This window comes from Balaenoptera borealis (assembly GCF_965194805.1).
Source record: "Balaenoptera borealis genome assembly, chromosome: 8".
Taxonomy (NCBI): Eukaryota; Metazoa; Chordata; class Mammalia; order Artiodactyla; family Balaenopteridae; genus Balaenoptera; species Balaenoptera borealis.
Genome location: NC_138865.1, coordinates 118739537 through 118765080, shown reverse-complemented (window position 1 = coordinate 118765080; position 25544 = coordinate 118739537). Strand labels below are relative to the sequence as shown.

At 43.0% G+C, this 25544-nt stretch overlaps 1 protein-coding gene across 6 annotated transcripts; it reads right to left on the bottom strand.

Moving 5' to 3' along the window:
* Positions 1-1609: 1609 nt before the first annotated feature.
* Positions 1610-25544, bottom strand: GTF3C4 (general transcription factor IIIC subunit 4). Of its 6 annotated transcripts, none has more exons than XM_082400746.1 (5): positions 24889-25544; positions 15801-17627; positions 12452-12582; positions 9242-9330; positions 1610-7717 (listed from the first exon to the last, which is right to left on the bottom strand). In XM_082400746.1, the coding sequence occupies exons 1-5, from the start codon at positions 25228-25230 to the stop codon at positions 7653-7655; spliced, it is 2454 nt and encodes an 817-aa protein (XP_082256872.1). In that variant the 5' UTR covers positions 25231-25544; the 3' UTR covers positions 1610-7652. The 6 variants fall into 6 exon arrangements, 4 of the variants coding, with proteins under 4 accessions (XP_082256872.1, XP_082256874.1, XP_082256875.1 ...); XR_014247080.1 differs by lacking the exons at positions 1610-7717; positions 9242-9330 and adding exons at positions 12672-12715; positions 15372-15690 and having other exon boundaries at positions 12450-12582; XR_014247081.1 differs by lacking the exons at positions 1610-7717; positions 9242-9330 and adding exons at positions 12672-12711; positions 12857-12894 and having other exon boundaries at positions 12450-12582.

Here is a 25544-nt window from a genome sequence, read left to right as displayed (position 1 = left end):
CCATTGGTAATTTGATAGGGATTGCACTGAATCTGTAGATTGGCTTGGGTATTGTAGTCATTTTGACAATATTGATTCTTCCAATGCAATGGAATGTCAACTACTTTTTGATTAGTGCTTGCATGGTATACTTTTCCATTCTTTAAAACTTTCTGTATCCTTATATTTTATATTTATCACTTTTAACATTAAAAAAAAAATCAGTCTGACAGATACTGAAAACAAACTTGTGGTTACCAAAGGGGAAACGTGGGGCAGGGAAGGGATAAATCAGGAGCTTGGGATTAACATACACACACCACTATATATAAGATGGATAACCAACAAGGACCTACTGTATAGCACAGGGAACTCTATTCAATATTCTGATAACCTATGAGAAAAGAATCTGAAAAAGAATGAATATAGTACATGTATAACTGAATCACTTTGCTGTACACCTGAAACTAACACAACATTGTAAATCAACTATAACCCAATAAAATTCAAAAAATCAGTCTGACAATCTTTGCTTTAATAGTTTATTTACATTTAATATAATTACTGCTCTATTTCAGTGTAAAAGTCCATTATCCTTTTGCTTTTCATTTTCCCAGCCTATTCTATGTTTATTTTTTTTTCTTGCCTTTTGAGTTATTTTTAAAATGTTCTAGTTTTCCCCCTCAGCTTAATTAAAAGACCCTTTGCTCTTCAAGTGTTTACCATAGAGAAAACTTTACTTATCAGTGTCTAATATGGATTAGTTTTACTTGCTCCTAGACAGGACCAGGACTTACAGAACTGAGCACTCCTGACTTGCAGGCATGTGTTTTATTTAAGAACCTCAGGATGTTCTGTTTCACACAGTCACAGCTTTGCCCTCCTGCCTCCCCTTCTTAGTGCCCTTGAGTTCCACCTGACACCACCCTTTAGAATTTCCCTTGGTGTGGGTCTGTTGTGAAGCATTATTTTCCATTCTTATTCGTCTGAAAATGTCTTTCATTCTTAAAGGACTTTTTTTGCCAAGCTCAAAATCTGAGGTTGGAAATTATTCTCTCAGCCCCCAGAAGGCACCTTTTCACTGCCTTCTCATTTTCACCATTTCCATTGAGAAGTCGTCTTTAAGTCTTATTACTGCTTTTTTTTAAAAAGTAACTTGTCTTTTTCCTTTGCTTAGTTTTTTCTCTTTGATTCTTCAGCAGTTTTATTACTGTATGTTGAGGCGTGTTATTCATTTTCTTTATCCTGTTTGGTGTTTGTCTAGCTTTTCTGGTTGCTCTCAGCAGGAGGATTTGTCTGAATCACAGGTTTATTGTTGCTGAAATCCGGCAACGAGCACTTCATTTAAGTACTCACCAGATACTATTTAACTGACATTGTTAACTGTATGTGGTCTAATAGCCTACTGAAGCTGTTTTATTTCCCCTTACGTTCCTCAGACTTGTTCTGGAATAAACCACCGAAGGCATACTGAATTGCTTTCGAGGTCCTTGCTAATGGCCATTTCTTGCACAATTCTTTCCCTTCTCCTCTGCTTGTGCCTGCGCATTACTTACCTTTGCTGGTGCTGGTCAGGACAAAAGAGGTTTCTAAGCTTTGCTACAAACCAGGTGAAAATATGCACACGATATACAAGTAATTTGATTATTTATTTTGAATAAAAAAGTGGCCAAGATAACAATACTAGTGGCTCTGCATACAAAACACAACATAATTGAGGTTATTTCACATTTACAAAACTGCCATTATGTACAGCACTGGATATTCACAGCAACTTTAATAGACTCTAAGTACCAGAATCCTAAGAGCAATTGCGGGGGATCCAAAATGGGAAAAAGCTAAAAAACCAATGATCTTTCATTAACTGGAAAATTGGCCAACCAGCTAACTGGTAAAGAAAGAGAATCTGCTACCCTTTTCTTTAGTAATAACTAAAATAAGATTGCCCCACAGGACTGCATTTGACAAACACCCTCCATAATTTCCACTTCATTTTCTCTATAATCTTTCCCACTTCAAACTTTTCCCAGAAACCTCTGCCCTACTATCAGATAAAAGCTCAGGACACCAGTATATCTTCAGGGAAAGAAGATAACTAGTGCAAAGGACACAGCATGGTCTGCTTCAGCCCAGGAGACCCAGTTCAAACCCAAGAAAGAATTCTGCCCTCTTCCGGTCATCAGTTCTTCGCAGTTTTGAACACACTGGAAAAAGTGAACCATGCTTCGTCTTGCAGGTGGCAGGAAGTTACTCACTCATTCGCTGTATCACCAGCACCTACTCTGTGCAAGGCACTTGACACTCGGTGCTGCAGGAACTACCAAGATGAGACAGACAGTTCCTGCCCTTGAGGAGCTTACGATCTAATAATGAACACTATGTACATATGTATAATGCAGAGAAGCAGCCAATTCTTCTGGATGGGGGTATTCCAAGCGAAATGTGCTATTATTCTTAAAATTTTTTTATTTACACACTAAAAGTTTAAAACACACCACCTAATCAGATGGTAAGCATTAAAAAACCATCTCCTTTCTATAACCTTAAGCTTTTAGATGCCTGTTCTTTTTATTTCAAAAAATGTCATATGTAAACAAACACATAATTTGAAGCCAAGCACAAAGATAGCACAGGCATTGGATAAACAAAATATATACTACTCTACACAACACAGACTTATTTTTCTATACAGTCTTATTTCTGTATACACAGGTTTGATGTTCACTTTCTTTTCATACACTGAAGTACAAATCTGAGTCAGTCTTGAAAAAGACATAATTCACTTTTGCATTTAATATTGCATTAGTACCAAAAACAAAACAAAACACCCTAGACCTCACCAGTCTGTTAGCCAAGCGTCAAACTGATAACACATGAAATGCTTCAAAGCCACCACCTCTTACACCATCCAATGAGACCATTTCACAGGACCTTTCTATGAAACTAACAGGACTTCATAATAGTGAGGTAAGCAAGTTTTTACCTTAGAAATAACTATAAGACTTAGAGTTCTGAAATTCAATTCCACCAACCCATTTACAAGATTTCAACTAGACAGCCTGCACCTTTGCTTTATCACATCAGTATGAAAGTATCATCATTCCCCCTTTGCAGCTCCTCCCAAGCCTGGGATGAATGAATGAATGAATGAATGAACACCATGTTGGTTAACCATATAATACTGTGGTAAATAAACTCACTGTCTAGGACCTCATATCGTATATTAAGTCTCCCCCCCCCCCCACCCGGAGTATAGTTATTAAGTTAAAATGCAAGATAAAAGCTGAATCACCTAATCTGATTAAGAGGTTGGGGGCATACATATGTATATAACAAAAAGATTAACTTCTTTACAGGACTTCTTTATATAAACAGTCTCTCCCCTGTTAAATTTACTGATTTCTACAGCAAGTTTTCAGAAACAGCCATCTTGAAACAAACCATACATGCAGATAGGAGGCTGCACCCTATTTACCAGACTCAGGCCGGCCAGCCAGTCCTGATACTGATGTGTATCTGTGCCAGGGAAACAAGTCTGCATCTTCTGAAAACCCTGCTGTACACCAGGATAGCGATGCTGTGGTGAGAGTGATCATTAGAAGCAAGTCTGCAAAGCTGACTTAATTCAGTATAAGGACAGTCAAATCTCACGCGCTCTAACGTCAGCTTGAACTGCAGATACCAGGTTATCACATGAAGATCCTAGCTCCAAAAACTTCTTTTAGCATCAAGAAAGAGCAGTTCAAAGCTTAATACCTATGAGACTTGAGACATGGTCTAAAACTCTGCTGGAAACTGCCAGCTGATACTTCCACTAATAGCTAAAGTGCAACCACTTCACTTCAGTTAGATCTGCTATAGAGGCATTTTTACAATCCGACGATGGTGAGGGGAGAGGCTAGATGCCCGAGCCGCTCTGCCGTCAACAGAGCTGCTGAGCCCCGCGCACACAGGGGGCAGCGTGAGAGCACAGGGATGTGTTCACCCTCAGTCATGGAAGCCTGCAGACCCCAACAGTCCGTGCAGGGCTAGCCGGAAAGAGATGCTTTGATTTGTCCGGCTATTTGCTGTTTGTGCTGTCCCAACTCTAAAAAGAAAAGAGGGCAGAACCTATCTTTCCCTTAAAAAACTTTAGGCCTGCTGACTTTGAATATAGCCAGAATTTTTTTGCTTGTCAGGAATAGCTGGCTGGGGGAGCAGAGTGGGTGGTGGCAGCGAGCTGAAATCCAGCCCACTCTGCCCCAAGTCCAGCCTGGAGGTGTGGGAACTTTCCAACAGGGAAATTGTAATTCAGAGTTTTGAAGAAAACCAGATACAGTTTATCAAGTTGTTAACAACTAACACTATGACCCTTAGAAAGAAAAACTACTGTTTAATAGTTTCTTCTAGGAAGGGAGACCTGCTATGTGGTTTAGTTTTTAGAAATTTTATCACAAACCTATTTTTCTTTCAAATCTGGTAGCTCAGAAGGTGTCCTAAAGCCGAGAGAACTAAAGGGAAGGAAACGGAGAGGACCTCTCCTGGAAGGAAAAGCGAGGGAGAGGGAGGTCAGGAGCAGAGAGGATGGACGGACCCGTGGAAATCGGACAGTGACAGTAATTCCTGCTTTCATTCCAGGAGCCGCGGCAATTCACCAAACCCCGACACAGTTCAGTGCGGCCAGGAGAGCGGGTGCTCTGAAAAAGGAGCTCTGCGTTCCTCCAGACAAGACCAATGAGCCTTGATTTCTTCTGCATATTATCTGACACCATTACAGTTACAACAGAATATGTTTTAATATTCAATTATTACCCTCGGACATTCTTTTAACCTAATTAACTGGTGAAGGCTGCTCATAGGTCTGGCCCACACGCCCCAACGTTAACATTCTCAAAAACTTCCTAGAGGGAGAAGCAGAAAAATGTCACCCTCGACCATGAGCTTCGCCAGTGGTTCTAACAACTCCTCACATTGAAAAATAATTGGTAGTTTTGGCAGATACAATAGTAGGCAGAGATGGCTTGAAGTCTGGGTAGTGGACATATGAGGATTTCAGAATGAGTATCAAGCCTAACAAACTATCAATTTCTTATCTAGAATAATAGGAACAGATTAACCCTCAGCAGAGAGAGTGTGACACAGGTGTGGATATCAGACTCCCCAAATGCAACGCTGTCGTGGCTTAGAAGGTCTAACTGCACAGGACCTTTGCTCCTGCACCTTCATGCAAAGCAGTGGCGTCACGGCCGTCTCATCCACGCCGTGGAGCAGTGACAGCTGAAGTTAACTGGAAACCCACTAGGCAGATCAGGTAAGCTTTAGGAAGGCACAGAGGCCGCGGAAAGCGTAAACCAGGAGAGACAATCTCCCGGTGTCGCTCCCGCTCTTCCAGAGCTTCACTGCTCAGCACCCTGTCACCAAGTACGCTGGCCCCTAGGACGTTCAGAAGTGCACTGTGTTTGTGATGCTGCCATTAACTGCAAGTCTCCTCTCGTTCTCACAGCTCAATGGAGTAACCTCCACAGAAGAGGGGAGGGGTGGGGAGAGGGGGCGGAGGGCTCCCAACTCGGTGTGCAGAAATTTGAGGCAGGTGCTGGCTGGATTTCAGCCTTAAGAATGCCATTGGGCAGAGCCCCCCCCAGAGAGAAGTCACGTTCTAGTAAAAGAGTTGCCATGTTTACTGCTACCCAGACATACAAAATAACTCAGGTGACCCTTTTTAGTTTATTCCTAAGAGTCAAATTTTCCCCCCAAACACATAACTGCTTTAAATAAAAACTTAATGTTAAGTTTTAAATGGCAGCAGCACAAAATTCCCCAATAAGAACAAATCAACTACTAACTCTGATTAGGAAAAAAAAAAATAAGTGAAACTAAGCATGCTATGATTATAAAAACTGCAATAATTCCTTGACAGGATCTCAATTTTTACTGTCATATTTACTGTAAAGTGAAACAGCTCTAGGCACAAACGACCGCAACTATACAACTTTCTGAGTTGTGTTCTTCCTGATTTTAATGCTGCCTGGTTCTCTTCCCTGACAATCATTTGAACATGCTGGACCCTAAAGTCTGGATAAACGCTCCTCTTGAAATTACCACCAAAATGAGAAAGATAAGCAGACGATGCCAGCAGAATTCAGCAGCAGCAGAAATACAGAATTCAACACAGGAGACAGAAACGAAAACTTGAATGGGAAACAAAAGACATTTCAAAGCAGACTGTCTGGAAGTGCCTCTTAAGGGCTCTTGTCTCCAATACCTACGGACAGAGCAGGAAAGACACTAGGGGAGAGAGGCTACAGGTGGGAGCGGGGTGTCTGTTACACGCTCTCCAAACAGCGAGTGTTTCTCAGTGAGGACAAAATGTCTTTCACTAAGGATACAAAAATAAAAGCAAGAATAAGTGTTAGAATAAAGGCAAAATAGATAGCATTTAATGTCACTTAAATTTCACATTTTGTATTTCCCATCCAACTTTCCAGAAATATGCACCATTTCAAGGTGAGTGCATTACAGTCCTGTTAATTAGCACCAATCCCTAGGATACTTATTTTAAAAATCCAAGAACACTGTAGTTCTAGAATGTCTATTTTTAATTTTAGGTTTTAAGACCAATTAATGTCTAACATCTCTTCTTAACAGTCCACAGCAAAATACCTGTATTATAAATATCGAGGACCTTTGCAGAGAGAAGGAATTCCCAGCTTCTGGTCGACTGAGCTACACACACGATAGCACCAGAGCTCAAGGGTCCACACTTCTGAGCTGCCTGTCTCTTTCTGGAAGCCTCTAGACAGACTCGGGATATAAATGATACGTCTGGAAATATCAACATTAAAAATATTAAATGTTTTAATTTAATACTAAAAGGAGAAAATATTACTTTTCCTCTATGTACAAATATCTCACCAAGTTGTCACAGGTAAGTCTGAAGAGGGTTGTGACGCATGTGAACGGGAATACTTGACATCCTTATACCTGTGAAGGAGTCAGAGCAGGAAACTGATGACATGGGAGAGATCATTAAAAATAAGTCACAATTATTAACTTATAAGAGTCACCTGATCTTTTGACACATTAAAACCAACTTTAGTCTTGGCTTCAACCTCTTTTCAAATATATAGTTTTAAGAAAATGTTTTCCATATGCATGAAAAACAAGTGGCAGGATGCAGATCTGCAGCTATTTGTTGAGAACAAAATATCAGGCCCACAGGTTGCTTCAGACACTTTAATATCTGTTGGGACACTGCATACCACGTACCAGGTAACTCAGGCTCCCTGGAACCACAAGGCAGTTCCAGACCAAGGCCAGGATTAAAAAGCCTAACTCGGCCCAGCAAGGCCCTTATCCATACTCCCTAGAAGGGACCATTCTGTTCTGAGAAATGACAGGGCATGCGTTTTGTTCAAACTGCTTCTTCAGTCAAGACACTTGAAAAATAAGTGTTCCTCATTGGCAAGGAGTTGGGGGATAACGTTCATCTCAAAAGGACTTAAAATCCCTGCACTCAGTCACTTTAAAGACATCCTTTAGTCTCTGGAGACAGAGAACGCACTTCAGCAGTGAGTCCCCACGCCCTATGTACAGTCACGAAGGGCGCCTCTCCTCTTGCACGTCCTAGCTCTTGGGGCTGGACGGCACTTTCCACAGCAGAGTACGTGCCCTTTCCATCTTCCCATCGTGGACATTCAGAAGACAGGAGAATCACAGAAAGGGCAGGGGCTTTGCAGTAACCTCTTAATCCAGTCAGGATCTGCAAAAGTAAGACAAGCAGTATTGAGCGTAAACTTCAGAAAAGGCAATCAAATGGGATGAGCCCTGGATGGACCACAGTATTAAGGGATGGGCATTCTGGTCCCAGCTCTGTGTCCCTGGACAGAGCCCCTCACTACAACATTCTAGACGAGGTTGGACTAAATCTGTGGTTCCCAAAGCTAAGTGTGTGATGAAATAGGAAAATAAGGGTAATGAATGTTTCATAAAACTAAATTTATTCTGTTTAAAGAAAGGACTATACTTTGTTCTGAGAGTATATCCTTCATACATGGATAATGTTAAAATACTCTTATAAAATTACAGTAACGGTAACTTTAAAAAATACATTACTTGGAAAAATAAAAACATGGCAACACTGTGTCAACACTTTTTCCCCCTTTTAAAAACTTCCCTGGTCTGTGAAATACTGTGCTCTACTGGTTAGTACTCTCCAGATCTCAGCGATTCACACTCTTCCCAAGAGCTGTATGTGGCTCAACACAAAGTCAACTGGCAGGTGTGTTTTTTTTGTTTCCATCTTTTCCTGATTTCCTGTCTAAATAGTATACCAATTCTCAATTGCAATGAGTGTTTAAAAGTCCCCCAAAATTTGCTTCAAAATAATCCAGTAAGAGGAGGGAAGAGGGGGAGGACTACAGATGAAATATAAAAGGTCATGAGCTGGCAATTTCTGAAGTTGAATGATGGGTACATCAGAGTTTCTTATACTCTTTTTCTCTACTTTTATGATTGCATTTTCCATAACAAAGAGTTAATACAGAACACAAGCTGCCAACACACCAACTTCTCAGAATTAGAGAGCTTCAGCCAGGTGAGAGCAAAAATCAATAAGGGTGTAGTTTTACACAGAACATTTTGTTTTACTTGAGACCACAAATTACCCCCAAAGTGTACACAGGTGTATAACGGTGTCTAGTTAGCTCATTTGGTTAGTGTGATGTTAATGAGCCTCAGGTCATAAACTGACATTCATGGGACTGTTTACATCACTAATTCCTGACTCACGTCTACGATCTTATTTCCAACTAGTTATGTCATAAATGTGGGCTTTGTCACCGGGGCTATCAGGAAAGAGAATACTGACCAACCCGAAAAAGAATCCCACCATGGCTACTAGAAGGATGACTGTAAGTGCACGTCCCTGTTTCAGCAATGCTGTCTTTGTATACGTTATCAGTTGCAGAGTTTTCCTTCAAATACTGTATAGTCTATACATGCCATCTAAAACAAGCTTTTCTGAATAAATGATTTGCTTGCAGTGACAGAACAGTAAACTGCAGCCCTACTTACTCACATACTAAAATGCAACAGGTATGTTAACGTGCATATTCCAGTGATCATCTTTTAATTAGTTGTCGCTCATGATAATACCGTACAGAGCACAAGGAGCCCGCTCGCCACCCCTGATGGCGCGAGACTAAGCGGGATGCAGGACTTGGGGGCGCTGGCGCGGTGCCAGCGTGCTCCAGCTCACCCTCCCGCAAGCTGGGAAAGCACTCACCTTCCGGGGCTGGATGGCGGGCAATGCTGTCATGGAGCAAACACCTCCTGTATATCAAACTCTGGCAGGACTGGTAGGTCAAGAAGCACCTGAAAGCAGACAGGTTGCACCATCAGCTCTACTAAGGGTGGAAAGCAGCACAGTGTTGGAGGTGACTCACCACATACAGTTATTCTAAAACCACAAGTTAACTGAGTAAAGGGCAGAAACAGTTCACAAATGCATGGCGACAACGTATCCCTCCGCACAGGCCAGACCTACCCCACCCCACACTTAGTAAAGGGGAAGCGTCGGTCAGGCTAAGCCAAGAGGTACAAAGCTTCTAATCCAGACAGTCACTGCAGCTTCTTGTTTTTGCCATGTTTGCAGCACTGAGAAAGAATGTAGTCTGCTTACACCTGATTGCACTGTGAATTTTTCATATGTTAAAAAAAATCAATTATGTATTATACTGGAAACTATTCTTGTTAGTGATTTTTAAGATTAGGTGTAAGCACTGTCTTTAAGAATCTGACAGCACAGTGGGGAAAACCTGAAAGATATCGAAGACAAAATTAATGGTGCAAAAAAAGAAGGGCCATGAACAAAAGCTCAGAGGTTCAATTCCATCCAATGACCATTCACTGAGCATCTACCAGGACCAGGCAAATAAGGGAAGGTGGGCAGCAATGGGATATCAGAGCGAGCACTTGGGCTCTGCGTGGAAGGTTTTCTGCAGGATAACAGTGTTTAGGATGAGCAACTAAGCAGTAAAAAATACAAAGAGGAAGGGAGGTTGAGGGAAGGAATTCCAAGTAGGTTTACCTTGAGTAAAGACTTGGGTGTACAGGAAGAAAGATTATACCTGAGTGGGAGCAAGCACCCATTCTCACCGGGAGAAATTACACCCAGGTATTCTGGCACTAACTTCAATCAGCAAAAATGAAAATAATTTTTGTGGAAGAAGCCATCTGAGAGACAACAATGTATAGTGGTTACACATGGAAACTCCGGAGCCAGAAGGCCAAGTTCTCAGCTCTGCCGCTAACCACCTGCGTGCCTCTGGACAAATTCAAACTTCCCCAGGCCCCAGTTTCCTCATCTGTAAAAATGGGAACAGTGGCGGTGCCCCTCGTGTGGCTCAGGATGCGTGTACTGCTTAAGAGTCGTGCCTGGCACGCTGGCAGCGCCAGGCGCAAGTGGCTACTGTTACAAGGCCACTGCTATTACAAGCTTGTTTCCTCTTCTCCCCAAACATAAGGCGGAACAGTCAGATCAGAAGAAGTCTAGGGACACAGCAATGGCCGGGAAGTCCAGACATCCATCAGTAAGAGAGGGAGTAATGGAGCCATCCACACAGTGGAAAACTCTGCAGCTGTTGAGAACGGGATCTATGTACTGATGTGGAAAACGCCCACAACATCTTGCTAAGAGAACACACAAGTTGTTACGGTAGTTATATGTAGCACAATCCTGTTTCTATTGGAAATAAACTTTAAAAACCTACTGAGTGCCTACCACACACCAGGCATTGTTCTAGAAATAGCCATGAACAAAGCAACCAAATTGCCTGTCTTCATGAACTTTCTATTCCATAGAAAGGAGAAAAACATAAAGTAGAAAATATATTAAGTGGGACTTCCCCAGTGGTGCAGTGGTTAAGAATCTGCCTGCCAATGCAGGGGACACGGGTTCGAGCCCTGGTCCAGGAAGATCCCACATGCTGCAGAGCAACTAAGCCTGTGCACCACAACTACTGAGCCTGTGCTCTAGAGCCCGCGTGCCACAACTACTGAAGCCCACGCGCCTACAGCCCGTGCTCCGCAACAAGAGAAGCCACCTCAATAAGAAGCCCGTGTCGCGCAACGAAGAGTAGCCCCCGCTCGCGGCAACTAGAGAAAGCCTATGCATAGTAACGAAGACCCAACGCAGCCAAAAATAAATAAAATAAATTTATAAAAAAGAAAGAAAAGGTTCTTCATTAAAAAAAAAAATTATATAAATATAAGTGGTGATAACTGCTAAGGAGGAAAATAAAGCAAGGAAGAGGGATGAAGACTACATACTGAGAGGGGAGAGGGATGTCATCAGGTGTCACGATTTTAGGCAGTGTGGCCGGGAAGGAAGCCCTGTGGACACCTGCTGGAAGAGCACCCCGGGCAGAGAGGACAGCCAGTGCAGACGTCCAGGGTGGGAGGGGTGCTGCGTGTACCTGAGGAACAAGGAGGCCAGTGGACCTCGAGTGAAGTCAGCAAGCCGGAGAAAATGTAGACGAGATCAGAGAAGGGATGGGGGCCAGGCCATGGAGTCTTGACCACTGACTGGATTTTAGCTTTTACTCATCAGAAATGGGCAGCCACCAGAGAGTTTTGAGCAGAGGGGGTGACATGAGCTGATGAGGTCGTAATAGGATCACAACCTCAGCTCTACTTAGAACAGCCTGGAGGGGGCAAGGAAAGACACGGAAGATGGGCTGGGAGATAACTATAATAATCTGGGCAAGAGATGATGGTGTCTTGGACCAGGGATGTAGAGGTGGAGGTAGCAAGAAAAGGCTGGATTCAAATTTGAAATGCCTTTATAACTTCCAAACAGAGCAACTGAGTAGGTGCTTAGATATGAAGTCTGGACTGAAGGGGAGCAATTCAGACTAAAGCAATATGTTTAAGTCACCAGTGTACAGATGATAGGCGACAGCCCAGGGAGAGTGCTGACAGAAGAAAGACAGGTCCAAAGACGGACATCAAGGAGACACTGTGTCCAGAGGGCCAGGTGATAACAAAGCGCTTTAAGGAGGAGGAAGAGGGAGTGATCAACTGCGTCACATGCAGCCCGTGGGGCTGTAAGATGAGGACACGCCAAGGTTCCCTCTTAGAGGGAGACTGAGAAGACCTCTAGCTTTTGTTAGAGTTAAACCAGAGTACAGAAGCACTTCATATTCTATAAACTTCAGCAGGTATTGCTTTTGTCATACTGATTTTTAAAAATTTAATGCTACTTCAAAGCAAAATAATATTACCAAAATAAATAAACCCCTATATACAAGAAGCAGAAAAAAACCCATCATTAAAGGGTGTCTTGCTTGAGTCAAACGGATGGTACAAAGCCCACACCAGGTTTTACAGTAGCAGCTTTTCTCCAACCTAATGGCATGGGCAACATATACTTTGGATAAACACTTTACAGTGGTTTGTGTGACACAAAACTGGAAAATGAGCAAAAGCCGCTTACCGGAGCCAAATGTGGCCATTGGAACAGACCGCCTGTTTGCGATCTGTGAACGGCAAAATCTCTTTACACAAACTACAGTGCTCAGGGAAAGTCTGCTTGTTCATCTTCTTTGAGATGTGTCCGATCAGCACCTAGTAAGACAAAGCAGTCAGCAGTGTTTTGTGGTGAGTGCAGGGCTTCCCGACACAAAGGAGAAATGGAAAACTACACGGTATCTTACGTAAGACAGGAGCTCTGCATCTCCACGTAGGCCCATCACGCTCTCTGAAAAGTAAAAAAGCTGGACCTTCAACTTGTGTCAACTGGCTGAGTACAATAAAATAAATTCATTCAGGCACCCTGTGACGACAGAGTGAACTTTACTCACTAAAGGAAAAACTGTTCTGAAAACGCAAATCTTATTACTTGCCTTTAGTTGCTTCTGAAACAAGGACTTAGGAGTTCTGTTAGAAGACAAAGTATTCAGCTACACTTACAATGTTTTGACTTTAAGAAAGAAAAACATAATCTCTATAGGCAAAATATCATGTGAAACACTAACTCTGTAGAACTATACAAATGTCTATTCTTTAAGAAAAGCTTACAAAGTAAAAAGATAATCAAGATTAAAAAATAATAATTTCCCCTTCTGATGGCCCAAAGACCCATGACCAATCTAGTCAGCCTGCAATTGGAGACCAACCGACCTCACAGCAGAGGCATGGCGGGACCCACCGTGGGAGTGGGAGAGATGGACGGGGCAGGCTCTAGGCCTTGGCCCTACTTCAGCTTTGCTTGTTTCTCTGCTTTGTTTATTAGAATTGCATCACTCCAAAAATGAAAGTCTGAAAAACACTGATCTACTTCATTATTTTGTTGGAAGAACACCTTTACCAGCTATATTACTGGGAGGCATGGGATACACCAATCCTTAAGAACCACCTTGTCTTACTAGCAGATAACGTCCTTCAAAGTTTTAATCCATTGACACTTAAGCTCTTGTGTAAGAACTTCTTAGTCTGCGATTCACTAAAATTAGTTCACTGAAGTTCTGAACGGTATCTTAATAGCTCAAAAGGGTGTCTTACCTACTCTACATATAATTTACAAATTTAAAGCCCATTAACTTTTGGCCTTTATGGCCTTGAAAATTCTAATTTATGGTCCCTTACAGCAGGGACAACCAAGGTACTAGGTTTGAAAAGATTCATTTTTATGCACACAGTAGGATTTTACTTTATTTTTTAGATGTTGAAAACAAAATTTATTCCCTGTCTTTCAAAATATATGCATTTATTAAGAAAACTGTCCAATGGTTTACTGTCAGATTTCACAAGCAAGCTTCAAAGCAGGGGATAAAGAAAGTTATAAATTCCAAGTTACAAGTTAAGTGCTCTCTTTAGCCTTTAACTAGTAAACTCCAAAACAAAAAACATTTGTTTTACGCAGTAGGATTTTAAAACATGAAATGTATTGTTTTCAATCAAAACTCAGTTGCTGTAGATGGGCAGAAGTATAATCTTCCCTTCTTTAAATTGGCTCTGTTGGAACCAAGTAACTATGCTAAATGTAGCTTTCCATGCTCATGCAGCATCTGGTCAATTATTCTGAATCATTGCCAACCAGCTTCCATTACAAATTCCCTAAAATGTTTTTGTTAATATTTTACGCTTATAACATCCCTGCTAGGTCCTATGAACCAGTGATACCAGAAAACTCTTCCACACAATTTAGACCACAATGAAACAATTCTTAAAAGTTGACTTTCAAAGATGAAAAGTCCATTACATGAACAGTACATCTTAACTACTCGAGTGTGAACGAAAGTACTGCTTGCCATATCAGTAAACAAAGGATGTTGCAGCCATCGAGCCATCACATTACAGCTGCCCGTCGGTGAGCCCTGAGGGGACTCAGGATGGAGGCAGGATGCACCCCCCCCACCCCCGCCCCTAGCAGTCAGCCGCTACAGCCACCCCCGACGGTGCACCAAGGAGACTCGGGATGAGAAGCACATGGGGATACTGGCCCCATGTAGCTGAGGTGCACATCAAAGGAATGATTTCAGTGAGCCCAGACTTTGCATCTTCCCATACGTAGAAAAGCGCTAAATTTCTTAACTTCAGATATCTGGTTTTCCTTAATTAACAGTAACCTTTAATGCTCCAACTACCCTGGTCTTTGTTGCAACAACTCCAATATATCCTGGCTCCACCCCCTCGCCCCTTGGGAGCAGTCCCTCAGAGCTATCTGAGATGCTGTGTCCCAGGCTTAAGTCCTCAGTTTTGTCTGCCGAATAAAATGTAACTCTGAACCTTTAGGTTGTGTATTGTTTTTCAGTCAACATCAGATTGTTGCAAACATCCTTAAGAAATAATTTTAGGGGTGTACGGGTACACACACACACACACACACCTACCTTTCCAACAAGAAAATGCAACAAGTGATTCGCGAATGGTTTAACATTAGGCATGAAGATATCTGAATTTATTACCTGCAATTAATATTTTAGATAAGACTCTAGGCAGTGAGAATAAATATCAATCTTCAGAGTAAAAAGAACCACAGATATCTGTGGTCCTGAATATTTTAGTATTCAGTATGTTCCTTAAAACCCAATTCTTCAGGATTTTAGAAGCTGTTAGCTCAGGATTCCTGATTAATAAGTCTATATAATACTGAGCTACACAAAGTTAAATGATTTCTTTCCTATAGGAATTCCCAGAACCCTTAGGACAATGTACACTGGGAACCTTTAAGAGGAGTACAGAGCATGCAGTATTTCCCCAAGCTTGGAACCCTACTGTTCTGTCAGGGAACTTGAATTCTGTGAAATACATTTTGGATAATACTGCAAGATTGTTCTACCATCAAAATAAAGATTATAACCCAGTTTTTGTAACAAAACAAAAAAACAATGTATAAGTAATCATTTGTTTACCTCTTATGCCCTTCTAGACTAAATCAGAAGACCCCTCGAGTACTATCAAACGGAAACAATCCCGGCCACAGTCCTCCCCAAACCTTCTGCAAACGGGAAGGGAAAGGAGGGTGTGCCACACTTCCCCTGCTGGGTCTGCCCAATCACAACGCAGTCTGCTTCTGGAGCTCATCCACAGCCTGGAAATCTCCCAAACCTTGCGTATCAATCAAGGCCACAGTGAGAGTAAGAACTGAAATATTCTTTGTGTGATATGAATATGCCCTCTGCATTCATCTGTTTCTTATTTATTCTCCTGCACCTCATGCCAATCAATTACCTACAAAATGTCAAAGCAGAAGTTGAGCTTTACGAATTAAGTTTAGGTCATTTCTTTCTCACAAAGAAAGCAGACTTTTCCGTTTCAGTGCTTTTTTAATCAACACCTACCCGTGCGGTTCTGTCATCATACTCTTCATCGGACATTAAAAAGTTACAGAGTCCCCGGGTGGGGATGCTAGTGTTTTCTGTGATCCAGGTGTGCAGGTATACTTCGCCTAAGACTCGCTTCATGTGCTCCCGGGTCAAGTGCATTTCCACAGCTTCAATTTTCCCTTGGATTTCAAGGAGTTTCTCTTCCATTGGCTCTCGGCCTCCAATGTCTCCAGATTGAGCGAGCGAGTCATCTGTGGGGCCCTCCGGACCACCTTCTTTGCTCCTCTCCTGAAGGCCTTGCTTATTCGTCTGTTCGGAGGAAGTGCCTTCTTCCGGCTGCTCACCCTCAGCACTGCCCGTCCCAGGTGAGTCAACCAGTAAGATTTTTGAGTCCTCAAGGATGGGTCTGCATAAGGCTTCTGAAGCGGTTTTCTGCATCGACTGGTATAAAATCCTCAGGAGGAAGAGTTTGAAACGCCAATAATAGGTGGCCCCACTGCTTTCAATCTTTTTTTCCAAAGCTTCTTGTAAAAACTGAGGGATATGTTTATCTTTTAAAATCTTCCAACGTACTAGGTCTATTAGATCTACCTGCTTAAAGAGATTTTGAACTGAAGATTCCAGAAGCTGAGCAGCTGCCTCTTCAAAGCTTTTGAGAGTAACGAACTGAACCTGGTAGTTTTTGTTAACGGGATGGAGGCCGTTGACCATGCCCTCAGTGGTAATGACGGCCAGGTACGCACCAAAGGGGCTCACGGCTATCCCATGTGTCCTCACTGAGCCAAACACATCCGAGAGTTTAATCAACTGGTGTTCAAACTTCAGTGCAACATCTGTGAAAATGGGAATCAGCTGCCTCACCTTCCCATCACTGGAACAAGTATATACCGTCCCATTCTGCTTGTCTGCAGTCATGGAGACAATCGGCAGTGAGTGCAGGCCTGTGACGTGAGAATTGTGAACATTCAGACCTGCTTTGGAGATCAGAAGAAGACACCAAAACACATAGGGTCCTCTTGCGGCCACCACTAAGCTACAACTACACTTCTGGTAAGGGTGATACAGCGGTACACACTTGATGCTCTGTACTGGCAACTGGTCCATTTCTTTCCACAAGACGACAGGCTGCCTTAACGTGAAATAGCCTTTAACTGCTTTGAGATTGACAGGAAGAATTTTTACAGGTCCAAAAGCACTCCCCACAATAAGGCCGCTCATTTTCCGATTATTGTGCTCATATTCCCACCAAAACAAAACACTAGGAGAGTTGATTCCTGACTCAATCGTGTTGCATGAAGAGATAGATTCCTTTCCTACAAACGGTAGCTGAAACTGCCACACAGCAATGTTACCGTTTTCAAAGAGGACGGCCAGGAGCACGCTGCCCACGTCGCGGCACTCGTTGTTATGCTTGACCTGCTGAGTGGTACAGATGCCTGACCACTCCATCCTGACTGGCGTCTGCATGCTGTGTCTCCTCTGAAACTCAGCAAAATCCCTGAGATTCCCTTCTGGGGCCTCACTTTTAGAGAACCTGTAACTGGTCTCATAAAGACGTTCTCCATAAATCTCCGTCAGATCGACCAGCTGGACCCACTGCAGTCTGTTGAGGTTAGCCTGGATGGTCAGGCGATTGTCCATGGTCAGTGCTGCCAGGAGGCACCTGCCATTAGCATCACAGCCCATGGGGGACCAGCTAGTGTACTTGAATCCTCTCAATGGTGGCAAAGCCTTCCCCTCAGGGTTGAACACCCTGTCCAACATGAAAGTCTGACTGACTGTGGGGTCTTCAGAGGTGGCAAATTTCTCCTTACACTCAGCAACTTCCGTTTTTGAGCCAACCTGAAAATAAGAGATATAAAAACTATCAGATAAATATTTCACTCTAAGAGGACTATATGTACATTGCTTAGGGTGAATTAACTGATTCACATAAATACATAAATCAGTTACATGTTTACATATTATAAATATGTAAAACAGTAATTTGATATCAGTTCTGTTAATTTTGGCATGACATGCATTTAAAAGATCAAGCACATGTCTAAGACTAAATGAGCATTCACTCAGGAAATGGCAATTGTTTTTTAAGGGTCAGAATAAGTGCTGTCATTATTCATAGCCTCGTTCCCACATTGTTCTCAGACTTGACATATGCAGTAGCAATGACAGAGATGTACTTGATTCTAAAGAGTCAGCTAAGCATTCTGCTGAACTAGTCACAAAACAATAAAGGAGAAAGTCATGAAAAAACATCTATCTATATACATCTTTGATACAATTAGATGTTTGCATTTTTAACAATATTTTTTTTAACAATATTTTTGTAATACAAATGTCAGCTCTTAAGTTTTCTACCTAAAATTTCATTTACAAATTACGCTGAGAGCCAACTCCAACAGTTCTGTCCACTGTTTCTTTCTTTCTTTTTTTAAATTAATTAATTTATTTTTATTTATTTATTTTTGGCTGCATTGGGTCTTCGTTGCTCTGTGCGGGCTTTCTCTAGTTGCGGTGAGCGGGGGCTACTCTTCGTTGCAGTGCACAGGCTTCTCACTGCGGTGGCTTCTCTTGTTGTGGAGTACGGGCTCCAGGCCCATGGGCTTTTGTAGTTGTGGCACGTGGGCTCAGTAGTTGTGGCTCACGGGCTCTAGAGCGCAGGCTCAGTAATTTTGGCGCACGGGCTTAGTTGCTCCGTGGCATGTGGGATCTTCCCGGACCAGGGCTCAAACTCGTGTCCCCTGCATTGGCAGGCGGATTCTTTTTTTTTAATTTTTATTTATTATTTATTTATTATGTTTATTTTTGGCTGTGTTGGGTCTTCGTTTCTGTGCGAGGGCTTTCTCCAGCCGCGGCGAGTGGGGGCCACTCTTCATCGCGGTGCGCGGGCCTCTCCCGTTGCGGAGCAGAGGCTCCAGACGCTCAGGCTCAGCAGTTGTGGCTCACGGGCCCAGCCGCTCCGCGGCATGTGGGATCCTCCCAGACCAGGGCTCGAACCCGCGTCCCCTGCATTGGCAGGCAGACTCTCAACCACTGCGCCACCAGGGAAGCCCCTGGCAGGCGGATTCTTAACCACTGCGCCACCAGGGAAGTCCCTGTCCACTGTTTCTATAGAATAACGTCCACTGCCGTTAAGACTATTTGCCGTTCCCTGAACACTCCCACTCTGCCTTCCCTGGCTCCCTTGTGTAGAATGCTCTCGTTCCTCCTATCTGAATCCCATCCCTCCTACCAGGTCAAACTCTATGAAGCCTTCTGAGATCATTCTAGCTTTCATTCATCTCTCCCTCCTCCAAGTCTGTAACATACATGAGCAGTGCTATTTATTTAATGTCTAGGTGTACAATGGTGAGCTCTTTAGAAAGATTTTAAAGGGACATTAAAGACAGAGGAGAGATAAATGACCAAAAGAAAGTGGTCCAGAGCTATAAGAAAATAGTCAGAAAGGCTAAAGCCAAAAAAGAACACAGGTCAATTAAAATATGGTTTCCGTTATGTCAGAAGCAGGAAGAAGAAAAGGACTTGAACCACTGTCTTTAGAGAAATGAATAACAGAGAAAGCAGAATCTTTCGATTCCTTTTTAGTGTCAATCTTCTTTTACATAGAGGCTGATCTTTAAACGGGAAAGGGTAGATTAAACATGATTAAAAAGGAACTCAAGCCTAAATATACATGGATATAACAAAACTCACTTTAAACCCCCAAGCCCAGAGGAATTACACTCCAGAATACAGAAAGACCTTGGAAGATGAACTGAGAACCATTACATTCCTCGATAAAGCTTGGACAACCAGAGATGTGTCAGAAAACCATAATGCAACAAATAGTTAACTGCTAAATTGTATAATAAATAAGCATATAAAATGAAAGGTAAAGTCCAACAAATGAATTAGAAGACTAACTTTTCCTAAAGTGTGTTAAACAGAACATCACTCCCCTAAATTGCCCGTTGAAAAAGAGGTCTATAACCAAATAAGTTTTGAAAATGTTATATATTATACATTATTCCCCCTTCAAGAGTTACAGCCAGGGAGCTACTGAAGAGACTTATTTAACCAGAGTTATCCAAACTTTTATTTTTTATTTACTTATTTATTTTTTTTACCATTTAAAAAAAATTGGGGTATAGTTGCTTTACAATGTTGTGTTAATTTCTGCTGTACGGCGAAGTGAATCAGCTATACGTACACACATATCCTCTCTTTTTTGGATTTCCTTCCCATGTAGGTCACCAGAGAGCATCGAGTAGAGTTCCTTGTGCTATACAGAAGGGTCTCATTAGTTACCTATTTTATACATATTAGTGTATATATGTCAGTCCCAATCTTCCCAGTTCATCCCACCCCCACCCTTCCCCCCTTGGTGTCCATATGTCCAAACTTTTTTTTTTTAAACAATAGAACCTTTCGGGGGGCTGTCATCTCTGTAAATTGTGTCTTGGGCAGTGTATCTTGATTTTAGGGTAGTCTCTTGGCTATACCTACAGACATGCTGGAGAAATACAGACTGGAAATTCCAATTAAATACAGGTGTCACTGGCTAACCTGTTAATAAAACAATGCTAATCAAAGCCCAGAGCTTTGGATGGGTATATAAAATTTGAGTAAAAATCTGTCCTGTGATGCCAGACTGCCTGGATTCAAATCCTGGCTCTATCATACACTAGCTCTGTGACCCTGAGCAAACTGTTTAAACCTTCTGGCTTTAATTTCCTCGTCTATAAAGAGTATAGTAATACATGTTCTCATAGAGTTTGGAAGGTTAATTAAGTCAATGTATGTAAAGCACATACTAATAAATACTCAATAAATGTTATCTATGATGACAATTATTAATACTCTCTGAGGATTAAGTAAATGTTAATGAGACCTAATAAAAGTGTGTAAAATGCAGGGTAGGTAGGTATTAAGTTGTCCACCAAATGAAGGGTAGATATAAAATTGTTCACCAAATCCCATAATCCTGTAAACTAAGCAATAATCCTCAGATTAGGACAATTTACTGTTACAGTAAAAGCTACTATGGAACTGAAAGTAAACTTACAGAATGTATAACCCCAAACAGCAGCACAGAATGAAATAAAGGAAGCTCAAGCTTGGTCCTACTCACTGCAGGAAGAATCCTTGACGGAATGGAGAGCAGTGTGGATGTCAGCCAGTAGGGAAAATCCTTAGGGTTTTTTGTACAGTAATTTCTAATATGTTAGGTAGTTTGAATTAGCCTACTGCACCTCCCCTCAACTCTCCATATCACAAAACTAGTTAACAAATCAAAACAAATACTCAGATGCCCTAGGAGCATACCAGTTAAGAGTCCAGCTCCCAGAGGCTGACCCCCAGTCAATCATTTGACTATCACTATCCTGTTCCTAGTTGGCCACTATTACAACTAATAGCTACGTACTTTGTAAGCACCTAACAAATAAAAACTCATTTGAAGCTATTAGACAGAAAACTTCTTGAGGGCAGGAATATAATTCCAAAGACAGGAAATAGTTATTTAACTTAATGTAGTAGATGGAGTTAATATTACTAACGTTCTTAACAACTGATACAAATTAGTTATGCACATATTATTAGAATTTGGAACTGTGTACAACTAGATGATTCATTAAATCAGCAGTCCAATGGGAAAAGAAATTGCAACTTATTCTTTTTTTTTTAATTAATTAATTTATTTTTGGCTGCGTTGGGTCTTTGTTGTGGGGTGTGGGCTTGTCACTGCGGTGGCTTCTCTTGTTGCGGAGCACAGGCTCTGGGCACACAGGCTTCAGTAGTTGTGGCACGCGGGCTCAGTAGTTGTGGCTCGCGGGCTCTAGAGTACAGGCTCAGTAGTTGTGGTGCATGGGCTCAGATGCTCCACAGCATGTGGGATCTTCCCGGACCAGGGCTTGAATCCGTGTCCCCTGCACCGGCAGGCGGATTCTTAACCACTGCACCACCAGGGAAGTCCGCAACTTATTCTTTTTTTAAAATTTATTTATTTATTTATTTATGGCTGTGTTGGGTCTTCGTTTCTGTGCGAGGGCTTTCTCTAGTTGCGGCAAGTGGGGGCCACTCTTCATCGCGGTGCGCGGGCCTCTCACTATCGCGGCCTCTCTTGTTGCGGAGCACAGGCTCCAGACGCGCAGGCTCAGTAGTTGTGGCTCACGGGCCTAGTTGCTCTGCGGCATGTGGGATCCTCCCAGACCAGGGCTCGAACCCGTGTCCCCTGCATTGGCAGGCAGATTCTCAACCACTGCGCCACCAGGGAAGCCCCCGCAAACTTACTCTTAAGTCACTATGTTATTGCTTTTCAGATTTATATCATTCACCTTTATATCACGTAACCTCAGTGCCCAGGACACTAACTTGCAAATAGCAGATAATATGTCAACTATTATTTAACTGCATATTTTCCTGAAAAAATTCATAATCTAAATAACGATCAGACAAAAGCTTCAAAGAGGTTTAGTATCTACCTTCTAGCAGTGCTACATACTGAAATCTAGGTTGCAGAATGTCCGTCTTTCATGTTAGAGCGAGCTGGACAGAACCAAGTAGATTTAAATCCACAGGGACTGTCAACGGGTCGTGCAATCAAAGTACAGATAGAGACTTCTTTACATTCCTACCATTACTCCAGTTTTATCCCACAGAAGCCTCTTTTAGAATTGCAGGACAACTCAGCATTCATTCACCAGGCAGTGCTAGGCTAGTAAGACTGCTAATTGATTGGTGGTTTCTGTGATGTGCATACCGAAGAACAGTGCAGAAGGGGAAGATGCCACTAATTAATTTCAGGAAAGCAATCAATTACCAGAGGGATATATAAAGATTTCCTGTTACTCATTTTTCAGGTGTGGAACCAACGACAGAGTCAAATTTTTATCAGAATACAGTACTATAAATAACTTCATATCCACAGCCATAGCATTAACCCAGACTCCTTCCTTCATACTTGTATGACTATTTTTTAAATTGAGCATTTACAGTGTGCCAGGAACTGTGCTAAGTAATTACACATGTGTATGTATGTACATGTATGTACGTATATAAATATATATTTAACTGAATCTTCCAAATATTCTAAACAAGGTAGGTTTTATTACCCTCCTTTTATAGATAGGCCTATCTTGCTATCTGGTGCCAAAGTGCAATCTCTTAACCGCTGTTTTATACTGACCCCAACAATCATCTACTTGCCTCTAGGCCAGCCAGATTCATATTCCTGAACCACACCAGGTCAGTCCACGTCTATGATACTGTAACAGCACTTTAGGCCTTCCTAGATTGAAGTCAACCATCTCAGACTGACCTTCAGAATTCCCAAATTGGCCTCACTTTACTTCCTCTGACTCTCTAGGAAAGTTACTTGAACTCAACTGTTGACCCATCATTATTTACACAAACAGCAGCAAGTTATGCTCATGATTTACATGTATGTGCGTGAGATGGGCACCTCATTCCTGCCATCTGGATGACCCTTTCCTCCGGAGGACTTCTTACAACCCAAACCCTACCTTTTTTAAGGTCTGCTGCAGATTCACCACCAAATAACTTTCCCTGATAAAAGCATCTCGCTTCACTATTCCTTCCTTTCTTTAAATTCTCTCTGCTAAATATTAAATCTCTACCATATTGAGACACACACTTAAGATTTTCTCTAGCTGATGTGCATATGAACATCCTTAGCAACAGTAAGTTTCTTTTCAGCAGAGCATACACCTTTTAAAACCCCTTTGTTCTGCCTCCCTCCTTGAGTGTTTCTCAGTTCGGCAGCGTTACGAACATCTATCCACCCGATTGGTTATACTTGAATCAATTTGTTCACATCTTGTCCCAGATCTTAGAAGGCTTAGTCATACAGGTTTACCAATGATCCAACTCAACATCAAATTATCAGTTTCAAACTTGGATTAAGTATCCTAAAAAGTGGTGTGGGTTCCCTGCACCCTACCCAGTTAGTGATTCCTATTTAAAATGGCTGTGCAGGGTAAGAGTTTTTTTAAAAAAACTTCAAGTTCACAAAAATACGTTCTCTTTATATAGATACATACCCTTACAACGTTTATCACTACCCATTATTACATTGTTATTTGTTCACGACTTGCGAAAAGAAGGTAAGCTCCATGAGGACAGGGACTTTGTTTTGTACAATGCTTTACTTCCAGAACCTAGATTGGTGCCTAGCTGATACACAGTGGTATTCAAAAATGTGTTGAAAGAATGAGTATACACTTTGTCACATATATGCATACAGATCTATAAAAGAAACAGCAAAAGTTTTAGTACTTTTAAACCACTAAAATGAACAACATGACTTCCTACTTAAAAAAAAAACAAAAACAAAAAACTTGCAAATGGTGATGATAGAACAATAAAACTTCAGGAGCCCTAAAGTTCTGAAGGCAAACTTAGTTAATATGAAGCCGAAAGCACTAAATTTACACGGAGATCTCGGGCTTTAAGTTTAAGAACTGCACTTATTTTCCAGAGGCTTTATTTTTCGTTCTACATCCCAAAGCCTCTTAGTTATTGAAGAAAAACTGGAGTACTAACCCCGACATCCAGTATTTATGCATCTGCGCACGATGAGAAGCAAGGACCATTCATAATAAAGTCACTGAAACAGTTAAGACAATGGAAAGAACCAGTTTTTCTCCTCCAAAGCAAAAGAGGCGCAAGGGGAGGGCACAACACAGTAAACAAAGCCAGCCAAAGGCCTCGGGGAGCAAGCCCCAGACAATAGGAGCCACGGTAGAGGCAGGTCTGGGGCTGGGTCAGCAGGGGGTGGAGCCTCAGAAAGCACCGAGGAAAGAAATCGGCGCCCGCAGCCGGCCAGACGCTGGGGCAAAGGGGAAGCCTGGCTCCGAGAGGGACCTCCCGAGATGTGTGCGTGTGCGTGTGCGTGTGTCGGGAGTGGATGCGTGACCCGGGCAATCGGGCGTAAACGGCTGGACGGTTTTTTGTTTGTTTTTTAAGCTACCGTGACCCTAAGCGCTGGAGGCGAGGAGGGGAATCCCCGGACTAGGCGTGGGCCGGGATTCCCCGGGGACCCGTGACGCGGCCGCGGGAAGGGAGCAGGAAGAGACCCCAGGGCTGCGGCCCGGGGATGACTTACTTTGAGGAAGCAGCTGTTGAGAGGCGCAGGCACCGAGGTGCGGTGGATAACCAGGTCCTGGCCCGGGTTGTGCACGTCGCAGATGAGCTCCAGCACAGCGATGCTGCGGGCCGTGGACACCGACACGCGGTGGTCATCGGACCACACCAGCGGCTCCAGGCCGCTCACCGCATACTGCAGCTTCACCGCCGGTTCCCGCCGAGTCACCAGGAGGCGGAACGCGGCGCTGGGCCCGGGGGCCGCGTCCGCCCCCAGCTCCTTCCCGCCCGCCTCGCCCTCCTTCTCCTCGGGTGGCGCAGGCCGGTCGGCCGCGGGCCCCACCCGGGCCTTGGCCGTATTCATCTCTCCTCGGATGCAGAAGCCGAACCCCGGGCGCGCCAACCGCGCGTCGCCGTCCCGTTGCCGCCTCCCGCACCGCGGCCACCGGCCCCCAGCGTCCCCTCAGGCCCGGAGCGCCGCCGAGCCAGGAAGGACCCCGTCGTTGCTAGGCGACCCAGCCCTGCCAGGTGGCCAAGGCGCTGCCTGTAAAAAACGCTACTCCTCTGCTGGCCGGACAGAAGCGCCCGGGCTGGACAGCGGGTGGGCGAGGGGCAGGGACCACCCCCCCCTCCACCCCCGCCGCGGCGTGATCAATCCCCAAGCCCTTTTAGGGACCT